Source organism: Pseudopodoces humilis, chromosome 24, assembly GCF_049639895.1.
Source record: "Pseudopodoces humilis isolate 2021_Gansu_Grassland_sample_001 chromosome 24, ASM4963989v1, whole genome shotgun sequence".
Lineage (NCBI taxonomy): Eukaryota > Metazoa > Chordata > Aves > Passeriformes > Paridae > Pseudopodoces > Pseudopodoces humilis.
Window position 1 is genome coordinate 2,247,559 of NC_142223.1, and position 26,154 is coordinate 2,273,712.

Sequence of the window (26,154 nt, forward strand, 5' to 3'; positions counted from 1 at the left end):
AACTTTATGGTGAAACCATTGGTCTCCTACACATTTTTTTTCCCCTTAAAATACACTCTTTCAATTAAAATACACAAACACAGAAGTAAACATGTTCTTTTCCTGTATTACCTTGTGTTCTAAGAGATGAGCTGTGCAGTTCAATTTGTAAGCAAGGTCTATCATGAAAGACACTCTGGCCTCATTTCCTTGTCTGAACTGCTGGGGTTTGAGTCACATCTGCTGCATCTCTATTATTTCTGTGCTACCTTTAGAGATTCCTCCCATGCTCCAATGAAATGCTGCTTCTGCACTTCAGGCAGCTCCAGGAAGTGACAAGTTTAGCCTGATTGTGTTTGAGGACACTGGATAAACTGAAAATTATAAACAAAGCAACAATGTGAGTATAATTAGAAAAAAAAAAATAAAAAAAAAGCAATGTCAATATAACAAAAGTGACATCAATTAAGATGTTTTTCCTTAGCACTGGAATATCCCACTGCCATCCCTGAGAGGGATTTTTTAGCTATCTGGATCACATCTTGAAACACAGAGAACACAAGTGGGTAGAGGTTTTTTTTTTCCTTTTGGAAAAAAGGAATTTTAATGGTTTTAAAAACTTTCCTGTACAAAAACTGATCAATAGCTGGCACTTGCTTTCCCATGGTGGTAACACTTCTAACAATTGTTTCATTCAGCAGCAACTCCCACAGGTCCTGTAACAGAGATTATCTCTTTGGCCAGTGATGCGTGGAACCCCTGCAAAAGAGTTAAACAAACACTTTAACTCTTGCTCTAAATTCACTCAAGATTGAAAAATGACCATGTTACAATGATTCTGTCAAGAGAGGGGACTGAGACAGCACCTTTCTCTCTCCAATGCTGCCCTTAGGTACTGTTGCTCTTTTATGATGAAGTAACACTCAATAATCAAATCCCCTAAGCTGAACACTAAGTATCTATTCAGAACAAGAAGGTTCATACTCAGCAGCACAGTCATTCCTCCCAAGCTAGGCAGATGTTCTCCCCACTTCCACCTATCTCTGATCAAAGAAAGCAACTCCCACACCCTTTAACACAAACTTTTATCTCAGCATTTCAAACCTTCCAGCCAGACTTGTCTTTGATTGCATTAATCCTAAATTGTTGGGTTTTTTTTTCCCTTTAAACTGATGTCAGGGTGTGATGCAACCTCTTGCATTAAACACATGCTAAAGCTCACACAGCAGGGGAGGACAATAGTTAAGCTCTGCCCATGGCTCTGGGGCAGGGGTGTGCAAACACTCCAGCTGGATGAGAACAGGCTAAAACCACACCTTTCAGCTTTCCCTGCCAGGTAGGACATGCTCCGGTTCCCAGACTGTTGAAGTTTGTTACCTCCAGCAAATTTCTGCAAAAAGAAACAAACAAACAAATAAAACACCACCACAGTGAGGTTCATCCCAAGTATATTGAATGAGATTCACGTGCTGCCAGATCTTTCCAATCTCACAGAAATCTGCTCATTGACTTCCCTGTGCTGGTCACAGAGTTCCCTAAGTATGCATAAAACAGGCACAAAACATTGTGTCTGTTCATCAATGGGTTTTTTCTTCTTTTCCATCTCAATAAGCAATAAGTTAAGTAAAAAATCTTTGAGCTGAGACTGTTCCTAACACCAGAACTTGGAGAGGTACACGAGCAACACACAAACCTGACATGCTCTGCAATCACTGGAATGGCTGTGATTTTTGAGAATTTAATTTGGTACTGGAATTTGTGGTCCAAATGTCATGCTTGTGATGTATAGAGGCAAAAGTGTGAGCAATGTAGGAATAGATGGGAAACAAGAGAGTCTGAGGGACTCCAAGAAAGCTCCTCCTGAATGGGAAAAAAATAATAATACAAAGCATGAATTTGTGATTGGAAGCTGCATCTCAGCAGCTGTTAGGGAACATTCTAGAGATGCAGAAAATATCATGTGCCCTCCCAGAGAACCCTTACATACATACAGTCACCCACATCTCTGTTCCTCCTTTCATGACAGGCCCATACCTTGCCTGTGTAAGCTTGCTTGGCAGGATCAAATTGTGGCGACTGTTTTGATTTGCTGCTTCCTAGAGAAAGGAGAGATTCTGTCACTAAAATTTTCTATTAAGAGCAATGCATTCCACAGTGTTCCCCTGATGATATGGAGGTTTCACTAGTCTCCCACACAGTAAAATCCAGAACAGTCTTTTAAGAGTAGGAGATGTTTTTGAATAGGTGCATCTTTACAAAGGAATCAAATCTCCTTTGCCTCTTAGTTCCTGGCTCCAATTAAACAGATAAAAGAAACAAAATCCAAATCCACAACCCACTTGCCCAATTGTTCCAGGATTTTGTTTCCAAACCAGAAAAGGGACACTAAAATGTACATTCCTCAAGTCAATTCTTTAAGTATTTCCTCACTATAAGGTAATCCCGTTGTACCAGTCTGTACTGCATTGGCACCCACACTCACACAGCCTTCTCAAGGCTCAGCTGGTAACATTTCCCACAGCATGCAGCACTCCAGCACGGGATCAGATCTTACCTGCAAACACTTTGAAGCTGGAATTGCTGTAATCAAAGGGGGTAAACTGCCTCGGTGCTTCCAGCTCCTCCGATTTCTGGGGGGTTTTTTGTCGTTTCTTTTCTTGTGCTGGCAACTCTGCTCCTGTTTCTGCTCCCATTTCACTTCTGTCTCTCTCCCTCTTCCTATTTGCTTGTTCCTCCTATGAAAGCAACCCAAAGAACAGAAAAAAGGATAAGAAGAAAGGAGAACAAAACATCTCATTGGGCAAATCAACTGCCCAATGGAGCCAGGCTCCAGTGACTGCTCTTGCCTTTGGCAATAACAGCATGGGGAGAAAGCTCAGTGCTCTTCCTGGGGTCTAAACTGCAATATTTTTTTCTCCTCACAGCAGGGACTTTGATGGAAAGCCAAACTGTCATTTCATAGGGAAGCTGAGATCTGCTGTGGCCCCACTGGCATATCTGGGGGAACCTATGCAAAACAACTCAGGAAGCTTAAAGGAAGTGTGGAGGAGAAATGCATCAATGGGAAACACTCCCTTCTGAACACACGGAGGGATGTGATGTGCACAGCACAATTAGCAGGAGCCTGTTGTTACATCCAGGGCAGCAGCACAGAAAGACTACAATCAAAATACTGTCATTCAGGTATTTCAGTTACAGGGCTCAGAGTTTCATTCTGAGCTATGCTGTAACAGTCAAGATGAGCAATGGTTGGAAGGAGGAATTCTATGACATACCATGGCTTGCTGACGAACAGATACAACGTTCTGTGCTGCTTTTTTATGCAACTTCTGTGTCTGGACATGGGCAGCTATGGAGACAAACAAACATTACTGTAAAGAGCAGGAGTAAGTTAGCCAGGGGCTTAGAAAAAGCAATCAAAGCAGCTTGTATCAAGTCTCCAACTAAACAGAGTACAAATGTTAACAAATAATGTCATTCATCAGGAAATCCATCATCTGTAGGAAGCCTGGGAAAAACATTCAGGCAGACACACCAAGGAAGGGAAGAATGGCTGTACCTGACTGCTGGGCTGCTTTTGTATTGGTTTCGTTCTTGGACTTCTTCTGTACCGGTGCCTGACTCATCAGCTTCCATCGATTGCTGATCTGCAATGAAAAAGTATTATCTGCAAACACTTTCTTTAAAGTTTTATATCAAGAAGTTGTTTATAAACTTGTTAACACATGCTGATCTTTATTAAGAGTACAAAAGATCAAATTTGACTTTAGATGAGATTAATATCTGCTGTATGTGAAGTAAAACTAAATGCTTTAAAATTTCAAAGCTACAAACAAGCCTTGAAAATAAATGCAGATACTTCAGTAGAGTTTTCAGCTTTGACAGACAGGGACTGTACAGCAGAATGTCTCCAATCCCTGGTTCTTCAAAGGATATGAATGTCACAGAAACATGTTCAATTTCTCAAGAACTATCCAAGGAGAAAATAATAAATCTACATTGCTGAGGCTCCTGATGGAAAATAAACTATTTATTTGTTTCTCTTGTACTACTTGGCAGGAAATTTTAGCACCAGTCTTACTTCATAAATTTTTGATGATGGGTCAAACTTTGCAGATTGTGAGACATAGGCAGAATTCTCCTCTGGAGGCAGATACTGTATAAAGGAAAAAAAATTTTGCTTTTAGCAGCACGTGACATTTAGCTCATTGCTAGAATGCTACTTGTTGTAAATCAGTGAGTTCATTTGAAGAAATATTCTACAGATTTCCACCTTGTAGGAAAAAAGAAGACACCACAGCTACTGCTAAGAGAAATATTAAAGAAAAAAACAACTAAAAACCCCTCCCCACAAAACCAAAACACCCCCAACAGACCAACCTTCAAATGCACACCAGAAAAAAATGTTATTTTCTAGTAATTTACTAGAATTCTATTGTTGTTCCGATTCAAGTATAGAATCAGCTCACTAATCCCTAGCCATAAAGGACAGATGAAAAACCTAAAACTAAAAAGAAAACTAGTGAATGGTCTGTTTACTATGTAGAAAGACTTATATCCAAGAGGTATTTAAATGTGTTTTGAAAACAAGTCCACACATGTGTCTTTGCAAGAAGGACAATCCCTTGATTCCAGTCAGAAAGCAGCAGCTGATGCTCTCTTAAACCCTTCTGATATGCCTGGAAAACTAGCTCAGAGCATCCTGTGCACTGGGTAATTTGAGTGCCACTATTGGGAGCTTTTACCATTTTAAATGGATTTTCAAAGGACTCCATTATTAGCTGAGCTTTCCGCTGTGCAGTGGTTAAAGTCCTCTTATTTCCTTCGTTTTCATCACATTCCTTAAAAAAAAAGGAAAAAAAAGGAAGAAATATTAACACAAATATTCTTTTGGTTTGGCTACTGTCATTTCATCCCATGCTGATTCTCACTCTGAAATCCCACTGACAGCAGTGACCCTCCAGAATTATGGAGTGGAATTAATGGAATTAACCTTGCTGGCCTCCTAACCCAGTTGTCTTGGTTAGGCCATATGCCTATCAAAATTCAGTACCATTGCCATGCATTCCCATCTTGATTCTTTCAACACTTCCACACAGTTCTATCAGATATAGTTAAACTATTTTAAATGATAAAATTTATCAGTTTTATCAGATTATTAAGTCTGTTTTCTACTAATTCAATACTGACACTGTCACAAACATATTGCTTACACTGAATATGCTGACAGTGCTAATAGCAACAAGACAGGTTGACTCAGACTCTGGCTGAGTATCTTGAATATCCACTGTCCTCTCACTCTCTGAAAAGAGACAAACATCTTCCAAAACTGGTGCGGGGTCTGCATGAAAAGGAGACAAATTTTTTATTAGAGTCTTGTGTATTTTACTGCTCTTTTGTGTCATGAGGTTTCCCTGAAAGTTTTTTCAGGGCTGCTTATTCCCCCCATGTCAAAACTCCATCGCTGCATTATTAGCACAGCTTTTAGGTTAACTCTAAATTACCCAAGGCAGAGTTATTCTGAAAATTATCCATAGGAATCCGTGAACTGTCATGTGGTCCAAAGAGGGCATTCTCCAGCTTCTGCAGAGAGATTCAAATTATAAACCCCATTAGTACACTATGAATCTATTATTTTTACATACTGCAGAGACACTTTAATGAAAATTCAAAAAAAAGGATAAAATTCAGAGATGGAATACTCTTAGTGCAGCTCATGTGTCAGAGCACATTGCATCTGGCATCAAAAGGCTACCTGTGCAAACAGCCACAAGCTAACGAGATGCTTTATTTCATACACATGATGAGAGAGAACAGCTTCAGAAACTCATCTGAAACTTCTTCTTACAGTTCAGTCAATATATTCCAACATACATGAAACTGTCCAGCAGCCAGAGTGTTTGCTGATGAAACTTTAAGTGCTGCTTTATGGTGGTTTGTGAAATATCAGCTTACAGCTGGTAATATTAAGAATCTGGCACAGAAAGGTACCATTAAGCTAAAGCAGAGACTTGTAAAATGGATGAGAGAAGCAATTTACTAGCAGGTAGAATTTTGATACATTTGTTTCCAAGTTTAAGGCTGAAGACACTAAGTAAAAATATAATGCAAACAATACCTCGGGGTTGGGTAGAGCTGCTCTCTTCTTGACTGCTGAAATAGCTTCTGACTAGAATAGGAGAGACAGGTAAGTCACTTAAAAGCCCCATTTCTTCTAGGCTGGCCACCTTATCAATGTTTTCAACACATTGATTACAAGCTAGCAGGTTAATAAAATTACTTTCTTCTTCTCCTGCACTGTTTTCACTTGGCTATACATTTAAACACCACACACAGAAAAGGCATGTTCTTGTTCATGGATTTTTTTTTCACCAAAGGATGAAAGCTGTATTAATATCAACATGCTGATGAAATATTTTAACTAATGAACTTCTTACACCTAGGTTGTTTGGGGTTTTTTTGCCTCACCATATCTGTAGAACATTTATGGTTTCATTTACATGGCCAGCAAATTCCACAAGGTGCAGTTTTTCCTCACACAGGCAAATGTGATGTACAGTATAAGACAAACTGCATTCTGTTCAAGCAGTGTCTATTCATTTACAGCTCTGGTTTTCCAGGAAACTACACAGCAGCCAGGCAAGAAGTTGCAACAAATCTTTCTGCTCTACTACAGAAAGCAAACTTCAGCATACACATCATCACAGGTCACCATTCAGCTCCAGGCCTGGCTTAGGGAATGCCAGTGATCAGTCCCCTGTGTGGTACAAGCTACTCCTACCTTGACAAGAGGCATCTCCCGGGCCTGCTGAATGAGCAGGTGCAATTCGTGAATCTGCTGGCGAACAAGTGGTGGGACAGGGTTACAGCAAGCAATGATACCCTGGGTTTCTCTAAAAAGAGAGGAGGAAAAGTCAGTGTGCTGTATTTATGGCTGGTATGTTGGGCATTTGCATTTGAAGGATGTGCAACTGGATATAACCACTATCCTGGCTGTGACAGAAAAAGACAAGTCAGATTAATCTCTGTGATGAAATTCTGCACCAGGTGAGAAGCCATCAAGTCAGCTCTCCTCTCACTTAACTTTTCTGTGGTCTGTCTGTCCTCATCATCATTTCATTCAGTGTTCACCTATGAAAGCTGAGCCCAGCAGCAGACCTGCCTTTAAAGGTGTATTTTTATTATTCTCAAGTATGGATGTTAGGTGATGAGTGACAAATGTTTGAGGAAGATATTGTATAAATTGAGTGTTTTGAGGGATCTGTCCCTTGCCTTCCCCACTCCTTTAGAAACTGCAATAAAAATCCAAGTAAGTTTTGGGGGCATTCACCCCTCTCTTGCTCTCTAAAAGTGAAGAAATCTCAGAGGGAATGTGTGACACAGGGTAATGCAAAGGAATATGGTTTATTAGTGCCATACAATCCTAGTGATGTATCCCAGAAGTCTGGAGCCTTCTGAAGGAGTACTGCTATTAATTTCTCTTCCAAACTGAACAACTATAAAGAAAAGCAGTACTGACAGCTGGAAGGAAGGGACCAACTGCAGAAGGAATTACACACTTGGAAGTGACTTGCTGGATAGTAACATCAAGACTCCTTCAGTGTGAACAAAACTTACTTGGGCAGCTCCTCTGCAATCTTCAACAGCATATGATTTGGCAGCACGTATCTACAACACAAAGAGGTGGAATGAATGTAACAGAATGTTATAAACAATTAACAACACCTTCAAAGTACACAACTCTGCCCCCATTACCAGCTCTGAGATGATGAATCAGACACAAAGAAAAGAAACATCACAGTACTTCTGTGTAACAAGCAGCCTGATGTAGTACAGTAATTTCCACAGGTAACAGTAGTCCCATCTCAGGGATGGAAGGGGATAATTCAAGAGATTTACTGAAGTATTAAGCCAGGGTTCATAACAAAAGACTTCCTACCCTGTGCTCTCGTCCTCTTGACGTGCTATCTTGTCTCTCCATGCAAACAGCAGCCTAAATGCTGCCAGCTGCTGGGTATCAAGGTGTTTTTTCTGCCTCCTGTAGAGATCAAGGTAGGATTCATCTGTAAAGAGGGGCTTGATGTATTTCTGGACAGGAAAAAAAGAAGCACTCGTGAGCTTTCTATTTTGCCTCTCTCAGACACAGAATCTCATATGCACATCTGGGGACTGAATACACTCTGGTATAATGTGTCTTTGAGCTTTTTATCCTTAATTATTGGTAGGAGTCTATTCCTGAAAAACACACTTCTAATCCATTGTTAGGGGAAATCCACCTTCATCAGATCCAGGAGCAGCTTTACTACATCACACAAAGCCTACTTTCACAGACAGTTTTCCACAGGCACAGTATAGTTGTCTCAGAATGCAACTCCAGTGAGACTTTGAACTTCTAGGAACATCCAGCAGAACCAGAAGTGTAACATCTCTCTTAGAAGAGACACACCTGAATGCACTGTGAGGCCAAAGGAATACTAGCATTCAAAAAGAGCAAAAAGGCATCCGAATCCAAGGACCTTAGCTAGTGAAAGTGACTGCACATGACTGAATTGGAGTTTATACAGATGTTTTCAGACACACAAAAAAGGAAAAGACATAGAATAGGCAAATAGGACCATCTCTCCTAATCCCACACTTTAATGCAGGTAATCCAACCAGGTGAAGCTTTACCTTCAAGCAGATGTCCCTGCTGCGCTGCCACACAACCTGCAGCTGTGTGGGCTGCTCCTTCCCTCTCTCCCACAGCAACTCCCTCATTTTATCATAGATGTAAAGCAAGTAGTGAGTGTCATCACGGGCATACCGGATCATTTCTTCTGGCAGAGGGCTAGAAAAAGAGCCACAATTACACCAACGCATTTCAGCTGTCCTGCCAAACAGTCACTTGTCTCTTAAAAGGCATATTAGGGCAAAATGCATATGGGACATCCCCACAACTAACATGGAAATTCTGTTTTCTTACTGAAAATTGGTTAGGCAACAGCAGTAAAATGCTGTGCACTCTCCAGTTCAGATTCTTGTTTGTGTGCTGGGGAGCAGGACCTGCTGTGCAGAAGTCACATGGCAGAACTGCTTGCTATGGTATTTGTCATAGCTCTCTTCTCTCTGCAGAGCCTACAAAAGTAGACTCAAGATCTCTGTGGTGTGCAGGGTGCACCTGCATAGCCAAGATCACTGCTCCAACACCATCTGCTCTACCTTGCACAGGTGATTAAATGTTTCTGTGGAGGTGCTAGAGGAACAAATACTGCCTCCATAACACTGCAGTGATTAAAAGCTGTTCCTAAAAAGTGGGCTTCTTCCAGACTTTCATTACTTCTTCTTTGCAGATCTTTCCAAAAAGAACTCATTTTCTAAAACCATGGGAAAATGTAACACTCAGAAACTTTGGGCACAGCCAGGTAAACGCTGTGCTCATTCACTTGGAGACTAACCTATAACTATGGGTCCTGCAAGCAGAAGCTCTAGCAATGCAAACAAGGAGAAGTGCTACCTTGCAGCTCCAGCCCATTTAGGGGTCAGTTTTTACCGTATCCTCCAGTCAGCCAGCTGGTACTTCTTGTCAGCATCTACACTGCAATACAGCTTTAGCAAGTGGTCCAAAGAATGTCTGCCAAGGTTGAGGAGACGAGCAGCTTGGTGAGTATCAAACACATTCACCAAGTACAGACCAAAGTCTCTCTGCAGCCATTCCACATCTGAATCAGCACCATGAAGGACCTTGAAAAGCATAAAAATTTGGGAATGATATGAAGAACATTTCTATTCCAGGCTGGTAGTGCTGTGCTTTCATACTCATGTGTCTAGGACCAGATTTCTTTTCTCTGTTTTTTACTGTTAAGTACAGAACTATTAAATAAGTGTGTCTGGCAAGCAATTCACCACTAACATCATGGAAACAGTCTCCTGAACAAATTATAGTGAAAGCAGAATCAAGCCACCAAGACACAGCACACAGTGTGATTTTAACTATAAGAAAGCTTAAACTAAAACAACAATAATAATAATTAAAAAAAAAAAATAAATCTGGTGAATTTGTTGCTGACCTTCACAATTGCAGGGTCTGTGAAGGTCTCATTGAGGATGCTCATGTCACTGCGGAGTTCCAGTGTGTCAATGATGAAGTCTTCTGTTCGGGTGGAAATCTGCATCAGACATGTCAAGCCAAGGAAGGTCCTGTAGGAGTGGTGCTGAAAACAGGGAAGAGAGATGAAAGATAGGATTAATTACAGGAACAATACTATAAAACAAACAGCATTCCAAAAGAGGGAAGAAAGAGCAAAAGGGACTTCTTTGAGGAAAAAAAAAACCAATTGGAAGAGCAAACTTTCTCTTTGCAGTCACTAAGATGACATAAAGAAATAAAATAGGATTAATTGAAAGAAGATCAAATTTACTAAGAAGTGCACAGCCATCCCTGCCACTGGAAAACTTCAAATACTGACACAGTTTAATTCAACCTTATAGATAATATCTAACAGATTAGGGGTTAGGAACTGTCTTTTCATGTCAGGGAGTACAAAAACCAGAAGACCACCCTCCCTCCCAGAAGAATATAATGGTATCCTAGCTTCTAAAAGTACATGTGTAACTTTTAAATAGAAAAGGCAATTGGATTACCTCTAAGTCCACGGCAAATTCTTTACAAGTCATCAGCTTTTCATTTAGTTCTACCAACTCATCCAGTGTGGTGATAAAATGACAGGGTGTTTCCTCAATGGGCCTGTACATCTGGCAGAACAAATGAATTAGGCATGGTATGTTCACTGTCAATTCCCAATCCCAACCTCCACCCTCAAACCTGAAATTTGTCAAGTATGGCTGTAAATGTACTGCATCTGTAGTTTAAAATTAAAGTGGGCACCAACCTGGAGTTCAGGTTTCTTCAGAACTCCATCTGGTGGAGAAAAATGCTCCAGTTCATACTGGTAAGGGTGAGCAAACCTGTGGAAATTAGGAAGAGACAAGCATAGACTAAATTCCAGTCTTCTTTATGAAAACAGAGCACAGAGGCTTTGACAGCTATGGTAGTTTCCCTTGTTCTGTCTCTTTTTAAGCAGAGGTTTAACATAACTGCAGAGGTCTAAAGCAAATCACACACAACGTAGTGTGGACACAAACACATGCAGAACTGTTAAACATGATGAGCATCAGCACAGTCTGACCACACAGGTTCACCCAGGGGACTCCAAGCACCTTGCTGGCAGGTTAGTTTCTTACATGTCTTGCTCAGTTTTCTGCGTCCTCTGCTGATGTATGAAGTCTGCCAAAGCAGCTGGCACATCCAAGTCCTCAGGGCGCTCCTTTCTCTGCCGTCCACTTTTTGTAAGGGCTGAACAACCAATATGGAATAACTGGACTGGGTCCCCCACGTAACATGTTCTCAGCCTACTACTATCTCCCTCTCCACCCACCACAAGAGTTTATGAAGTATCAAAAATCTTAACAATTTAGTGCTTTTGATGTAATTTTGTATCTCGAATAACAACTCAGTTAGTTACTTGGCTGTTTTTAGGCAAGACACGAGGTGGTTTTACTCAAAAGCTTGGATGGAAATTGAAAAATCTTCAGAAAAAAAATTTCAATCATTCCTGGTTACTGAAAGTAACTGTTACTGAAAGCATCAGTGCAGAACACAGATGAACTGGCAGCAGCAGAATGTGTTACCGACACAGGGTGTTACCAGCAGCTTTGAAAAAGCACCAAAACCAAAGGCAGGTCTCCCCACACACCTACTGCAGCTCACTCATCTGAAAGAACATCTGTAAAGCCAGCTAGACTAGTCGAGAGTTCTCATGCAACAGTGATTCTCATGTATGCTCAAGGTGGTAAAAAGCAGCAGCAGATTATCTGCTTGGAACAGATTATTTGCTGTACACCAGCAAGAAGATGCTGTTTGCTGACCTACTCTGACATCACACATATGGAAACAATAGTGTCACCACGATCATTACAGCCAAATGTTCAACATCTCCTGCTATTTGTTTTCACAGTCAGTGATTACTCCTCTAGACTGTGAGGACAGGTTTGTGTCAAATACTTGCAACAAATTACCCAAAAAAAAAAAAAAAAATAAACCCCTTACCTTCAGGCAAAGGCTTCAAAGCATTTGGTTTGACAAAAAGTTTAGGTACAAAGGGAGTGTTGGAATTGTCAATCTTTTCACGAAACTTAAGCTGTGGTCGAGAAATATTTTTGGCATGAAGTAGTCGGAATGTTTCAGACTGAGTTCTTTTGTGGAATTCTCCTGCCTTTTTTTAAAAAAAAAGAGGTAAAACCAACATGACTTATCAGATAATCACTTTCTTTTACTCAGTCTGATCCAGCATGCAGAGGAAGAGTTATACCCTGCACTTAAAACCAAGTAACATTTTTTTGTGAGGAATGAAAGTACTGGGGGGACTCAAGATCCTGAATTCATAAGCACAGGAAAGGCTGCTGAGCATGTGAAACTGAAATGGCAATTGAAAGCACACAGATTTCAGAATCAAGTTTGAATTAATAGAAAAAATAAAAAAAGAAAGAGGTACTCAGAATGTGTGAAAAAACATGAAAGAACATTTAACTACTCAATTCCACTGGAGAACTGGCAGTGCAATGGCTGGGAGAACAGCTGAGCTAACACAGCCAAACTGAGCACGGGGGCCTCACCTTACGGTTCCAGCTGGAAACGATCATCTGTGGGGGCTGTAACCCAGCTGGCATAACTGGCTGCTTGTTTCTATTCACTCCTGCTGCTTCATCCAATAAAATGCTCTAAAATCCAGAAAAACAATGTGAAACACCTGTTAAATCACCACACTCAGACACTCTAGTCAGACTGAGTAAAGAAAATCATGTAGGTAGGTACCTCCATAGCCATCTCCCCCAAATTCTGTGCAACACAAGACAGACAAACATGGGAGGAGGATGTTGAACATCAGGGGTGGGTTTCTTCAGAGAAGCACTCTAAAACATCTTCTCAGGCTGTGAGGATTTTATGTCAAACTGTATTTAATTTCCTCACACATCCCATATTATTTTCCCCCCGCTTTGGCCCACCTACCTCAGCTGTTGGGATGTCTGGCCTAGCATTTGGAAGGGTTTTTAAAATAAAAAGGGAATACATCAGATTGAGTAAATAGTAACTAATTGTGACAGCACTGCCACTAAAGTTCATACAACGAAAAAGAAAACTTGTGGCAACTGAACACTTCATAAGAACCACATCCAGCAATAATTTGCTTACCACTCTTTCAAGAATGACATCATTGGAGTCCACCAGCATATCAAATTTATCTTCCAGCCCTGTCACTTTGCTGGAATCTTTCATGAGGCTCCGGCAGCCATGGTACTGCATCACCTGGCTCATGCTTGCAAAAGAACAGCACAGCTGTCAGCAATATGAAAGCAGGCAATCTAAACACTAAAACATCCAGTCCTCTTTGACTTTCTGCACTTCAAAGGGTGAAAATAAATCAAATTATAGATAACACCACATGTGCAGTAAATAGAAAAAGCACCTACACAGTGTTAAATGTTAGAATTAGTTTCTCACAAACATGACTTTTAAAATGGACAGCCTAATGTGTGCAGTATCAGGTGCTCCTCTGTGCACAGCCCTTCACGGCAGTCATTATGAAAGGCCCTCTTTAAGCTTGTCACTTCAGCTGCCAAGTGCTAAAGAAGCAGCTAAAAATCAGATGTGTGAAATAAACCTTTTTATCTATGGCAAGTTTGGAGTTGCCAAAGAAGGGGGTTACCTTCTGGTAGCCCAGGGATGCAAAAGGGTCCTTACCAGTGGAGCAGGCGGTCTCCCTGCGTGCTGCAGTATGCACGGAACCCAGGGAAGCTGCAGTAGAAATCATACTCGTCACCAGGCTGGGGAAGCCCATTAGATGCCTTTGTTGCTGCCACCACTGTGCCGAGAGCGTACTGTGCAAGAACACCGTTATCAGCATTTTGTTTCTGTTTACTCAGGATACTCTTTGATAGAAACACACTTTGCCTGGCTGGTTGGAAGTGCATGGTTCTGATGTGTGGTACTGTGGGGCTTTTCACCAGGAGTAATTTCATGTAGTTCATTTAGACAGTTTTAAATGATGGAAGTTTGAAAACTAGTGATCAGGCACTGGAGAGGCTCCCCAGGGAATGGGCACGGCCCCAAGGCTGCCACAGCTCCAAGAGCATTAGGACAATGCTCTCAGGCACAAGGTGGGATCGTACGGGTGTCTGAGCAGGGCCAGGAACTGGACTCGATGATCCTTGTGGGAGCCTTCCAACTCAGGATATTCTACAATTCTAAATCAGCAGGAACGCAGATAATTACTTTATTCCTTTAACAAAACACCCCAAATCTCTGCAACGCTTCCTATTTGGCAGCCATTCCCTCTCTGGAAGGAGCATCGTGCATAGGTAAAACACACGGGAGCTAACGCTGCGATTTATAACGCTAGGGGCAATTCCCATCGCGCCGGGCCCTCACGAGGATCCCGATTCCGTGGCATTTCCAGGAACTGGTGGTTGACAGGGCCCGACGCAGGCCGGTAACAGGCCCCGATACACCTCTCTGGCCCCCACACCCGCCGGCCCGGCCCATACCCCCCTTCTCGCATTGGGGGACACCCTATGGGTGTCACCCGCTCAGGCTGGGGTCCCCAGGCAGCCCCCGCGGGACAGAACTACAGCTCCCGGCATGGCCCGAGCGCACACGGCACGCCGGGAGCGGTAGTGCCTACCCCGCTCCCCCTGCCCCTCTCGGACCGCACCTTGACGAAGGCGTCGGGGTTGTCGAAGCCGGGCAGGGTCGACATCGTGCTGCTTCCCTCAGTGCCCGCGGGCATCCAGGAGGTGCCCGCCCGCACCGGCGGGCTCTCCTCACGGGCGGCAGCCGCCATGTTGATGCGCGGCGCTGTCGCGAGAATCCGGCGCTGTCGCGAGAACGCAGCACGGGTGGCGGGAAGGGGGGAGAGGAGAGCAGCGGGGCCGCAGGCGCCCCCAGCGGCAGGACGGGGCAGGACAAGCCCTGTGAGGGAGGGGGGCCCTCAGGGCCATCCCCCGAGGGCCATGCCCCCCGGCTGGGCTTCTGTGAGGCAGACTCGGCCTTTTTCCCCCACAGACACCGGTGAGACCCATAGAATCACAGGAGATCCCGAGTGGGATCATCGAGTCCAGCTCTTGGCCCTGCACAGGACACCCCAACAATCCCACCTTGTACCTGAGAGCGTTGTCCAAATGCTCCTGGAACTCTGGCAGCCTTGGGTCATGACGGTTCCCTGAGGAGCCTGTTCAGTGCGCCACCACCCTCTGAGGGAACAACCTTTTCCTTATATCCAGCCTAAAACACCCCTGGCGCAGCTCCAGCCCTTCCCTGCTCACCACAGAGCAGAGATCAATGCCTGCTCATCCTATTCCCCTCAAGAGGAAGTTGTAGACCGTGATGAGTTTCCCCTCAGCCCAAGTGCCCTCAGTGGCTCCTCTTCCCCTCCAGGCTCTTCATCATCTTCCTGTCCCTTCTCTGGACGTTCTCTAGCAGCTTAATAATCTTTCTTATATTGTGGTGTCCAGTCCCCTTGATAGCAACACCAGTGCCCAGAAAAGGGCTAGGGCCAATACCCAGATTCTTGACTGCCACCTCTCCATTTCCCATTTTTGGAGTGCAGCATTTTGCACAAGCAGCTGGGGAAGCCCAGGGAATCCTGTCCAACACTCCATGTTGTGTCTGGAGCTGCGGCTGTGACCCTGAGCCCGAGGAAACCTGATGTTCCTATCACACGGATGCCATCACATCTCCTGGAAAACAGAAATTTAGGGGTTGCATGGTCACAGGTTTTTTATGTAACTGACAGACTTCATTCAGCTGCTGTCAGAAGGGAAATAAAACCAACGACCTGAACTGATGCACAAAAAGACAAATCAATGGCAGCAGGAACCTTAAAAGAATTGTAATCTGCTTCCCTGTCCCTGCCTAATAAAGACTCAGGAATAAACAAGAACACAGCCAAAGTGTTTACATTTTGATGTCATTTATTGGCACAAAAATATGCAAATACAACATGGCATCTAAACATGGCTACTCTGTTGTATTTTGTGCATTGTTTTTAATGTTTTTAATTAATAAATCATAACTTTATCTTCAACCTCATGTTTAATAACCATTATTTTCTGTTTCAAGTTACAACCAGTTCTCCCCTCCCAGTCTGCCTCCTGTGCCAAACCTGAACTTTCTCTAGTTATTTCCCAGCACTGCTTTTTAACCCAGACACTGCAGGAGGCACACAAGTGGTATTTATTTGTACCCTGCATCCAGTTTGCCACCGATCACTCTGCACAGAGACACCCTGACTTTGCTCAGCTCAACATTTTCAAATCTTGGATGTGCTCAAAACCCTGATCTAGTCAGAAACAGAAATCCTGAACTAGTGTAATGAGCAGATAGACAATTTCCAATTTTGGGGCAAGAATCAAGTTTGAAAACAAGGTACAGGAGAGAAACAATGGTAAATTCTACTTCTCTTTCTTTCCAGTTATGCAGCTCCCCCCAAACCTAAATGAAGCCTCCTGCACAAGCGCATTTAGCTCACTGCACCCACATCAACAGGAATGACCAGGGCAATAGTTAATCTGCAAGTTACTTAGTTACATTGCAAAGTGAGTGAAAACCCGTATAGTTATTTTCAATGGATCTCCAGTTCCCCAAAGACAAAAAGGAACCATAGACATCTGTGGTACAATCAGTCTTCACTGTCCTGGAAACCCAAATCAAGTGTTGTGTTTCAGACAGCTTGTTTTTCCAACAGCAGCTATACATTGGCTTACACCAACTTTTAATATACAATAACTCTTATCATTTACATTTAAAAATATTTGACAAAGGCTGTATTTCAGTCCAACGTTCAATTTGTGTTTGTAGAAGAGCAAGTTTGGAGTGAAAAAGCCTCCAGAATAAAAGGCTGTGCATACTCTGGAATCTCCTGTTACCAGAAAGGACACCTAAAAAAAATAAAGATATTGTAATAAAGTTGACTTGCATGTAGTTTCACAAAGGCAACACTGAGAAGGACTGAGATTCTATACAGACTAGGCATCATCTAAGCACAGGCAAAGTTGCCAGGTGATCTTTATCACTTTTAAACATTAGCAGAAAAGAGATCTATTTCCTTCAGCATAGTTCTAAGTTATCTAACTCTTAAAACGACACTAATTCGTCTTTGTTTTGTTCTTCAGTGTAACTGAAAGCACTGACCACCACATTCCTTATTTCAAACACTTAAAATGTAAAATCCTTGTCATTTCTTCTAACAGCAAATTTCCTAGAGGACTGTCTGGCATTGCCATGGGCTTGCAGAATCTACCAGATCAGATGCAGTATGTGGTAAGGCTCCTATAAATAACTAACTACACAAGTGAGGTTCTCTTTAGCACTTCCCTACTCAGACTGTTCCAGAAGAGTTTTGCCAGGTTAACTGAGTGACAAACTCACCATCCAATGTAGCACTGGCACAGGTTCTCATGAGAAGTTGCTTGTTTAATGAGCAGCTCTACTTGTGTGGGCACATCAAGAGTTTCATCATGAGAGAAGTCTCGACCTTTGAAATAAAAGGATAAAAAACCATGAAAGGAGTCACAAATCCTGGTACTAATCCCTTCATAGTACATTATCTAGCAAGTGGGGAGTAGTTTCTTATAAACTTTAAAAGTGTAACATTTTGCAACTAAATGCTGCAAACTATGAAGCCAGGACAGTAGAAATTCAGCTTCCACTAACAAGCTAATACATGCAAAATATTAAATCTTTGTAATTACAAACACCTCTGTACTTTTCAAATCAGACTTATGCAGGCACAGGACTTAGGTTTTGGACAAAACCAGGAAAATGGCCTCATCCACTTAATCAGAATATGTTAAATTAAATGATTATCAGAAAATACAAACACTAAGAATAATGCTGATCCATCAGATTTTATGTTTCTTTATATAAACATAACTACACACTCACCAGTGAGCTTATCTCGAACCCTGTTGATGATCTGAATTGCCTTCTTATTTAGAGCTTCTGGCTTCACCAGACCATCTCCTACTAAAAGACAGAAACAGAACACAGAATTAGGTCTTCAATCTGAACAATAAAAGCATTTGTACTGCTGTTAGATGTGCCCTTTCCAAATACCATTTTGAAAGCAAACCTAGATGCATTTTCTATAGATACAACTCTTTGTGGGAGTTGAGAACACAGATAATTTTTATGCTGACAAGAGACTGCATCTGTCCCATCTCATACAATTGCATTTAGACCATGATGAAATTTTCTGATCTAAGAACAGCTTCTGGGTCAGTATAGAAGCAACAGTGAAACTTACTGAAGGAATGGATGGATTCAGGCACTGTGGTTCCAGTTTTTTTATGGGCTGTCTCACCCAACTCCACACTGTCCAACATTTCTATTGAAAAAAAACATGAAAACACAAAAGTGTAAATATGAAGCTGAAAAGCAGTTGATATATTCTTCTGGAAACATTAGCAGGACTGTTGATCAGCTAATTTGAAAAGCGTATTTGTGACATCTACCATCTTTTCTACTCACCTACTGACTGACTGGCTGAGTAGGAGTCTGTTCTTGTTCGTGAGCGCTTATTGCCCTTTGTATTTGCTGCAAGAAAACAAGGAGTTGGAAAGCATGAACTGGAGTTGCAGTGTTTGAGAGCAAATTTGTCCACAAACAATACAGATTTGGCTGCCTTTCTCCTTCTCCAGATTTGATGTCACCTGGAAATAATTTCAATCTCCTGATCACTGCTGTAATTTCATATTAAAATCCCTAAAACTGTGTGCACACAGAAACAGCACATGCAAACTAACAGTTTGATCAGATTGTTTGAAAACACACTGGATCTCAGGCTTCTGGATTTCATGTATGGATATTCTCTTGCTGTCACTAATTTATCAGAATCACTTACTGTCCATCAATCTCCAATTCAATAGGGGATCATACACAAAGGCTTCCAGCACAGCCATGACGCTGTCCTTGTGTTCACGCAGCACCTCCATCACTGTGTGACAGGTGATTCTGTAGTTCCCATCAAGGCCTGTCACCTTTGGAAGAAAAAGAAGTGAATCAACTACTGATTTGTTCACTCTGCAACTCCAAGCCCAACACTCGGGGAGCAGGAAGTAGCTTTGAACTGGAGTTCACTATGCTTTGTTCATTAAGAGAACAAGACACACATTAATTACAAACTAAAAAGCTCTCCATGAAGATGATCTTTGCCAAGTGCCATGCAGCTGACTTTGTCTGGTTGATATAAACAGCTATTTGAAATGGGGAGACTAAGGAAGGCCTAACAAATTGGAGGAATTTCTGGGTAGTTTATTTTCTAACTAAAAAGTTGCTTTCCACTGTAATGTACTGCAGATATCACAGGAGATATTTTAACTCACAGAAAATGAAGCTGAAATATTAACACCTCTGGTTCTTAAGGAGTGGTAAAGTTTAGCCACAACAAAAATATACAGAAGAAACTGAGAAATGGTTGCCATTTTCCCTAGGAACAGTCCACTCCAAATCAGAGGGAATGCTTACCTCCATAGCATTTGTCAGCATCCTTGTTAATCTAAATGGAATCTTCTCAGGGAACTTTTCTCTTGTCATTGCAACCTAAACACATAACGATGGAGAATAAGTGAATTAATAGCTAAATTACTTTTAAAAAGTTATTAAGTACTGGGATCTTTTTGCTACAATCTTGAAGATTTTATTCCAAACAGGACATAAAGTAAATAAAGTCACAGTTTTATGTTCCTCAGTTTTCACAAATTACTGGGAGAAGCTAGATGATTAACTTGATAGCAAAGGGAAAACTCAAGCATGAGCCCAGCAACACAGACTGCCTCTCAGCAGCTTAAATTGCTCCAAGAAATTTCATGGAAGTGATGTTAACACTTCTTTGCTTGTTCCAGTAGTCAGCTAATCCCAAAGACATGCTTCTGAGATACAGTGTCTATTATTTTTAACTTGCCTGCAGGTAAAGAGAGGCTCAAAAGAGAGTCCAAGGGTTTGCCCAGGAACAGACTCCAAGGTCAGTTTGTCCTGGCTTATAGATTAATTTCTATTCCACCAGAAAATGTGAGAATTATTGAAAATGTCATGTCCAAATACAAAGACTTACCTCAAAGCAGTCCCCAAAGTCAATATGCAGGATCTTTCCACTCAGTCTGTCTAACATCAGATTGGAAGGGTGTCTTTGGTGAAGGAGTGAGAGAAAAAACAGACCATTGGTGACAGACCATTACAAAAACCCAAAGTGAATCACAGCAGCTCCAGTCTGAAAATACATTTATCTTCATGAGGAAGAACAGCCAGTGACAGCTTGCTTGTCTGAGATCTTCAATCTCAGGACAAACAGAAAACCTTCCTGACAGTGCATCTGTCACATTACTTTTGTAATTACCACTCATGAGTTAAAGATCTTCACACCTTGGAAAACAAATAACTTCCTGGACAAGAATGATCAGTACATATCTTGCATATGAATGTTTATTTTTCAGTTGGGATACATTTTTCAGCTTGTTTTATGCTTTTTCATTTTTTTAGTGTAGAAAAATGTAATGCATTATGCTGCACTTGAAGTAACACAAATCGTTTCACCAACAAGAGAGAAGAAAATCAATCCAGACTAACAAAACTACAGTTTTGTTTCATGCTTACATCTTCCAATTTTGTTTTAATTCCACTTTCAAAGGTTTATAATTTCATGTTAGAAACTTTAAAGTTCAGAAATAAGAGTTCTTGTTACTAAAACATTTAAGGATTTAGCTGTTTTTGCATTACAGATTTTATATCTAATATACCTTGTCTTCAAAACTATTTTGGAAGTTATAATGTTAATAAAATGGATGGAGAAAGGTTTCCCATTCTGTGAAAGGGCAAAATTAGAACTTGTGGTCCTTAATGTAGTTCCATGTGTATTAATTTCAAAAAGGAAGAAAGTCTTTTTTGTACTCATGATACACAAACTGCATCTCACACCTGCAGTGCTCAGAATAACAGCAGCATAATTAGGACCTGAGAGATGATGATATCACTACAACTCAGCAGTAACCACAATGGAAGATGTCATCACAAGAACAGATTCATGGAATGAGCCTTCAAAGTCTGTGCTTTTAAATAAAATAAACCTTTACAGCTTTATTTACCTGTCCCCAAGGCCCAAAATGTACCCAACCATTGACATCACAGCCAGCGAACGGGTGTAATTTGTTCTTCTGTCAAACCACACCTACAAGTGGAGATAAAACAGAAAAAGCCAGGCAGGTATGTTGCATGTTTCAGTTTATAACTGATGCATTAACCATTTGCATTTTGCACAAAGCAGAACTGTGAGAGGCTTAGGTTCAGTACGCTAAGTTTGAGGGGGTTTAAACACCTTGTGCTCTTGAATTAGATGTCTAAGTTATTAAGAGAATAAATTCTGAGGCTCCTGCTTTTCTCTCCCCTGCAGGGAGAATATATATGCCTATATAGAGACTAAAATATATAACACTATATATATATGGAGTCTAAAATCTCCAGTCTTGTGCTTTGCACTTCACTTCTGCTCTGAGCCTTGTGAAGCCCCTTGTGTGGGGATACATGTGTGGATATGTGTCCTGCAGTGATTCAGCTGGGGTTTAGGATAAATAAAGTCCATCTCTCACTCATTCTGCAGAGAAGATAATTACACACTCTGCTGTTTGCCAGTACTTGTGTTGATCTCACCTCTGAGCTTGGACTTTTCAACCACAGCAGTTTGGCAAGGTCATCCCCAGCTGTGTTATTGACAGCATGTTCAAATACTTCTACTTTCTGCATCAGAGTCAAGTGGTCGTAGTCTGGAGCCATCTGTAATTCAGAAGTGACATTCAGCAAATTAAAGCCACCTCCAGTAGCCTCTGGCTGTACTGTGAGAAACACAGTAATCTTACATAATTTCATATCAAGTTTATACTTAAACTATTGGTAGACTGATGAGTATGTTTCAAACACAGCAAGATAACCACACAACACTGAAGAATTCTTTTTAAATAGGTCAGCAAATTATTTGGTATCCCCAAAATCAGTATTCACCACCCCTGTTTAACTAAAAAACTGCATAGGTAAGTATTTTTCAAAAACCATTATCCAAATAAGTCTTCTGGGCTGGCACACACTTTCCTTTTTGGCAGGAAATTCCAAATTTTCTAGTAGTGTTCAGTTTCTCCAGGTTGTCTAATTTTGGCCCTTAGACACAATGTTTGCAATGCCAGCAGCACCTTGTATGAGACACATCACAGTCATGCAAAATTCCAAACACATATCAGTCACCAGATGGCAACAACTTGTGGTCACTGCTAAAACTGGAAAGGAGAAACAAATAAACATATGGCAAGCTATAACTCTTATCTATTACTTTTTAATTTATTGTATCAATCAGAGAAGAGGCAGAGGAAGAAGCCTTGCACCATTCTCCTTCATTAAGGCACTGGTGTCTTAAAAGAATGTCCCAAAACCTCTGCCAGCTCTGCCCCTTACCCTCAGCATGATGCGATGCTCGATGTTGAGCAGGATCTTTTTCTTCTCCCTGTAGTCTCGGATGAGTGCGTGCAGCGTGTCACAGTGGGGCACCCAGCCAATTAAGCCTGAATTTGTAGACAGTGGAATAACAGCATATCTCTGGATGCTATGGGGAAAAAAATGGAGATCACAGCTCAAATTGTGGTATATTGTAACTTATTAGATTTTGAGATGCTTGAAACAACTACTGTTAAATCTGATTCTGGTCCAAATTGTCTTGTCAATAGTTGCTCTGCTTGTCTTTTCAAACAGACTTCAAACACCCATTCTGCACAGATTTTTACCAGATAATCTACAGATAAACTCAAAATTTACATGGTTTTCATTGAAAGGCTGCTTTCAGAAGGTACATGTTATGTCACTCACGATGATCTCTTATTTGCACGATTTGTTTGATGTGTTCTTGCTTGAAAGGCACTGCAGAATTGCACTCAGTGACTCTTCAAGCTATTTAGTGACTATAATAAAAAAAGCTTTGGCAAAAACCCATTCTCAGGCTCTTAAGGCAGTGCACAAGGTGTCTTGAAATAGGCACTGCTTCAAAGACCATAACAATTTACAAGATAGCACTTCAATTAAAGAGAACAAAAAAATCCCCTCAGATACATTTTCTCCATGTTTGAATTCTATAAATACTCTTTATAACTTAGTTCCAAGATTTTCCATTTCTTCACAAAACAACTGCCTGTGCCAAGGTTTACTTGGAAAGAGTCACATTTGCACAAGCACTTTCAGTGATTACCCAGAGCACACACCTGAGGTTTTTACGAAGAGAAGTTGGGTCATTTGCTAGCAGAGTGTTGACCAACCCAAAAAGCTGCATCACTCTTTCATCTTGGCGAAGGTCTTCGTGACCTTTCAGAAGGAATACAAACTCATGCCCGTTGCTTCCTGCAAAAGAATTAGTGCATAAAAGTTTATATTAATTGAAAAACCAGATGAGTAAACACACATGTACCCAAAAAAGTGTGGCAGTCAGACCGACTAAGAAAAACCTCACCTGAAAGGAAAGGTTAGAGAGGTTTTACCAGGTAAATACATAGTTTGACTTAAGAGCAATAACTGTTTAAATACAGGAATAGCTAAGTGAAAACTGCTCTCTCTTACCCATTAATGTCAATTTCCTGGGCCGCTGCTTGGAGGTGATGACCTGCAGCGAGGGTGCGATGGACTGAATCCGGATGATGGGCTGGTTGGGGTCATAAGTTCCTGGCACTGCCAGTTCCAGATCCCGGCACATTAAGAGTTTTGGTGACACGTACTGTAGTTCCAAAGAAGTGAGCTACCAAACCAAAAGAAATACAAGACCTTGGGATTTCAGTTCAGTCTCACAGAAGCATCTGAAGAGTTCATGCTGTCAAGGGACCTAAAACAGTTCAGGCAGTGACCAATACTTCAGGTACTTGCAGGAAGTGCTGCATAAACACCAAATTTGCAGCAAACCCTATGCAGCTATTTCCAGAATACTGAATTAGTATGTTTTGAATAATCAGAAAACATAAAGCCAAGGTTGGTATTGACAAAAGATCTATCTGAATCTCCCCCCCTCACCTGTGGCAGCTGCTTTGAGATACGTCGGAACACGTGATAGTAGAGATCCCAAGCCTGAGTTAGGTCTTTGACATTTCCTGATTTCATATACTTCCTGCACCACTCTTGAGCTTCCATGAGATCTCTGCCATAGGCCTAGGGATTAAAACAACAGAAAAAAGAATTTCAACAGACTGTAGTGTAACAGGTGGAGAGCACTTAACACCTACAAAGAGCATCAGAGTCTCTTTTTAAATTGCACTACAAATACTTATCTCACATTTTTATAGTAAATGAGAATTAAAGATACAGAAATTCCTAGATCCAAGATTTGCATTGAATTTATCAAACAACATTGCTCACAAATAGACTTCATTATAGGAGGCAACTGAATGCTTAGAATCATCCTTTAACAGTAGGCTTACAAGCTCTGTTAATTCTCTGTTATCTGTGCTAGTGCTTACTGTGAACAAAGCAGAATAATTAACTGCAGAGCAGTTTTCCAGTCCCTATCAGACATCCTGCCAATATAAGACTCCAGGGCAATCTGGACTACCATGGCCTCTTATAGTCACCAATAGTGACGCAGATCTGAAGATAAAGGTCAATAATGAAATGGTGAAATAATATAATGAGTCCCAAGAGATTCACTTTTTGTGTTAAATGGCAAAGGTTCTTGTAACACATCTGGGGCAGATGGCTGTCCTGAAGAACAGCTGATACCTGATTGAAGGATGTCTCCTTTAAAGTCTGAGGCCCTCGCTCCATCATTGCATGAAGTGGTTCCAGCACCTCAAACATTCCCTTTACATTTCTTTCTCCAAAATACAGACGAGATGCTTCTTCCAACCCTTCATGCCACATCTCATGCCATAGGATGGCCACACGAATTAGCTCTTCACTCACCTGTTTTAGGACAGAAAAAAAAGATTGAATGCCTAGAGAAATCCCTGGCACTGTGTCCTGATTCAAAACTGCAAAACTCCCTTCTTCTCTGATATTATGAAATATTTGTTCCTGGCAGCCAGAGGGAGCCACAAGAACTATCACAATGACAGCACATTTTTTTCTGTAAGAAGCTGACCAGGCTTTTCTCACCTTATTTATTACCTTTGAAATTTTCTACATTTCATTTTCATGCTTGGCCTGAAAGCATTATTTTTCATTTATTCATAAAAATCTGTATCAAATTAATTGCATTATTCTTTCCATGCTAAGCTCAGTAAGTTTTATTTCTACTTTCCACTAAGCAAAACCACCTCTTTATGGAACAAAGGTTTTTCATGTATTTCTTCTCTAAATTTATTCATAAGGAAACACAAAAACTCAGTGTGTGAATTATTTTAGAACGAAAGCATTCTCTGGAAATTACACTAATACTGCAACTTATACCAGCTGCAAATACCCAAAATTAATTGTACCTGAACAGAATCAACAATGACTAGTCTTTTTGTCTTATTATAACTGACATCTATCCAACATAACACACTTTATGCTGCACTGAGCACTCACCATCATTGCCTGCTGCACCAGAGTGTTGCTGTGCTCACACATGTTTTTCAAGATCTTATTTGCAGCATTGTGCCGAGCAGTGGTCGTAGATTTAGAAGCCACAGTCAAAGGATAGATCAAAGCCTGCAAGGGACAGTAACCAGTAATATTTTAGAACCCCACAGAGAAGCTATGTAAATTTAAATTTAAATAATTAGCAAAGCATTAATGAATAGCAGCCTTAGGGATAAAAAGGAGGAAGCAAGTTCTCTTCTGGAAAGCGGTGAGAGGAATTTACTACTGAAAGTTTTCTGACCCAAAAGGCTGTCAAGACTTTAATTCACTGAATAGCACAATGACATTGAGAGCCTCTTTCAAACTGGAAGAACAAAAATAGGTTTTAAGAATTTGTGATATTCCACACTGTGGAAAGAAATTCAGATAAAACCTGTGGAAAGAAATTCAGATAAAACATGTGAGGTAGGTTCTTAGTAGTCACGAAAAGACATTTAAGGTGATCTGCACTACCCAGCAGGCATTAAATTACATTAGACAGAGTTCTTCCCAGGCTGCATGGCTCATTCACC

General features: G+C 41.2%; 2 protein-coding genes across 4 annotated transcripts in view; both read right to left on the reverse strand.

The window, feature by feature from the left end:
• Nucleotides 1-565: 565 nt before the first annotated feature.
• On the reverse strand, nt 566-14,882 carry EXOSC10 (exosome component 10). The gene is made up of 25 exons (XM_014257304.2): nt 14,727-14,882; nt 13,757-13,893; nt 13,208-13,331; nt 12,631-12,735; nt 12,065-12,230; nt 11,200-11,311; nt 10,848-10,923; nt 10,600-10,710; nt 10,026-10,169; nt 9,509-9,699; nt 8,650-8,806; nt 7,919-8,067; nt 7,597-7,647; nt 6,761-6,872; nt 6,098-6,148; nt 5,484-5,562; nt 5,193-5,320; nt 4,725-4,820; nt 4,061-4,135; nt 3,539-3,626; nt 3,255-3,328; nt 2,534-2,714; nt 2,014-2,075; nt 1,296-1,369; nt 566-738 (listed from the first exon to the last, which is right to left on the reverse strand). The coding sequence occupies exons 1-25, from the start codon at nt 14,853-14,855 to the stop codon at nt 708-710; spliced, it is 2,703 nt and encodes a 900-aa protein (XP_014112779.2). The 5' UTR covers nt 14,856-14,882; the 3' UTR covers nt 566-707.
• A 1,084-nt stretch (nt 14,883-15,966) lies between these two features.
• The window catches only part of MTOR (mechanistic target of rapamycin kinase), a 63,280-nt gene continuing 53,092 nt past the window's right edge, over nt 15,967-26,154 (reverse strand). For all 3 annotated transcript variants that reach the window (XM_014257271.2, XM_005528295.3, XM_014257272.2), the window contains 16 exons: nt 25,589-25,711; nt 24,800-24,982; nt 24,098-24,232; nt 23,654-23,828; nt 23,302-23,437; nt 22,505-22,652; nt 21,713-21,835; nt 21,151-21,233; nt 20,124-20,196; nt 19,538-19,612; nt 18,915-19,050; nt 18,542-18,607; nt 18,318-18,398; nt 17,957-18,037; nt 17,441-17,546; nt 15,967-16,950 (listed from right to left, as the gene is read on the reverse strand). In XM_014257271.2, coding sequence (XP_014112746.2) covers nt 16,935-16,950; nt 17,441-17,546; nt 17,957-18,037; nt 18,318-18,398; nt 18,542-18,607; nt 18,915-19,050; nt 19,538-19,612; nt 20,124-20,196; nt 21,151-21,233; nt 21,713-21,835; nt 22,505-22,652; nt 23,302-23,437; nt 23,654-23,828; nt 24,098-24,232; nt 24,800-24,982; nt 25,589-25,711 — 1,740 coding nt within the window. In that variant the 3' untranslated portion in view covers nt 15,967-16,934. The remainder of the gene's footprint in view (nt 16,951-17,440; nt 17,547-17,956; nt 18,038-18,317; nt 18,399-18,541; nt 18,608-18,914; nt 19,051-19,537; nt 19,613-20,123; nt 20,197-21,150; nt 21,234-21,712; nt 21,836-22,504; nt 22,653-23,301; nt 23,438-23,653; nt 23,829-24,097; nt 24,233-24,799; nt 24,983-25,588; nt 25,712-26,154) is intronic.

Coding starts and splice junctions, on each gene's coding strand:
- EXOSC10 (XM_014257304.2), bottom strand. CDS start 14,855: ATGGCGGCTGCCGCCCGTGAGGAGAGCCCGCCGGTGCGGGCGGGCACC. Junction 10,924..11,199: donor CAGAAAACTGAGCAAGACAT/GTAAGAAACTAA, acceptor TAATTTCCACAG/GTTTGCTCACCCTTACCAGT. Junction 10,170..10,599: donor AATTTGCCGTGGACTTAGAG/GTAATCCAATTG, acceptor CCCTGTTTTCAG/CACCACTCCTACAGGACCTT.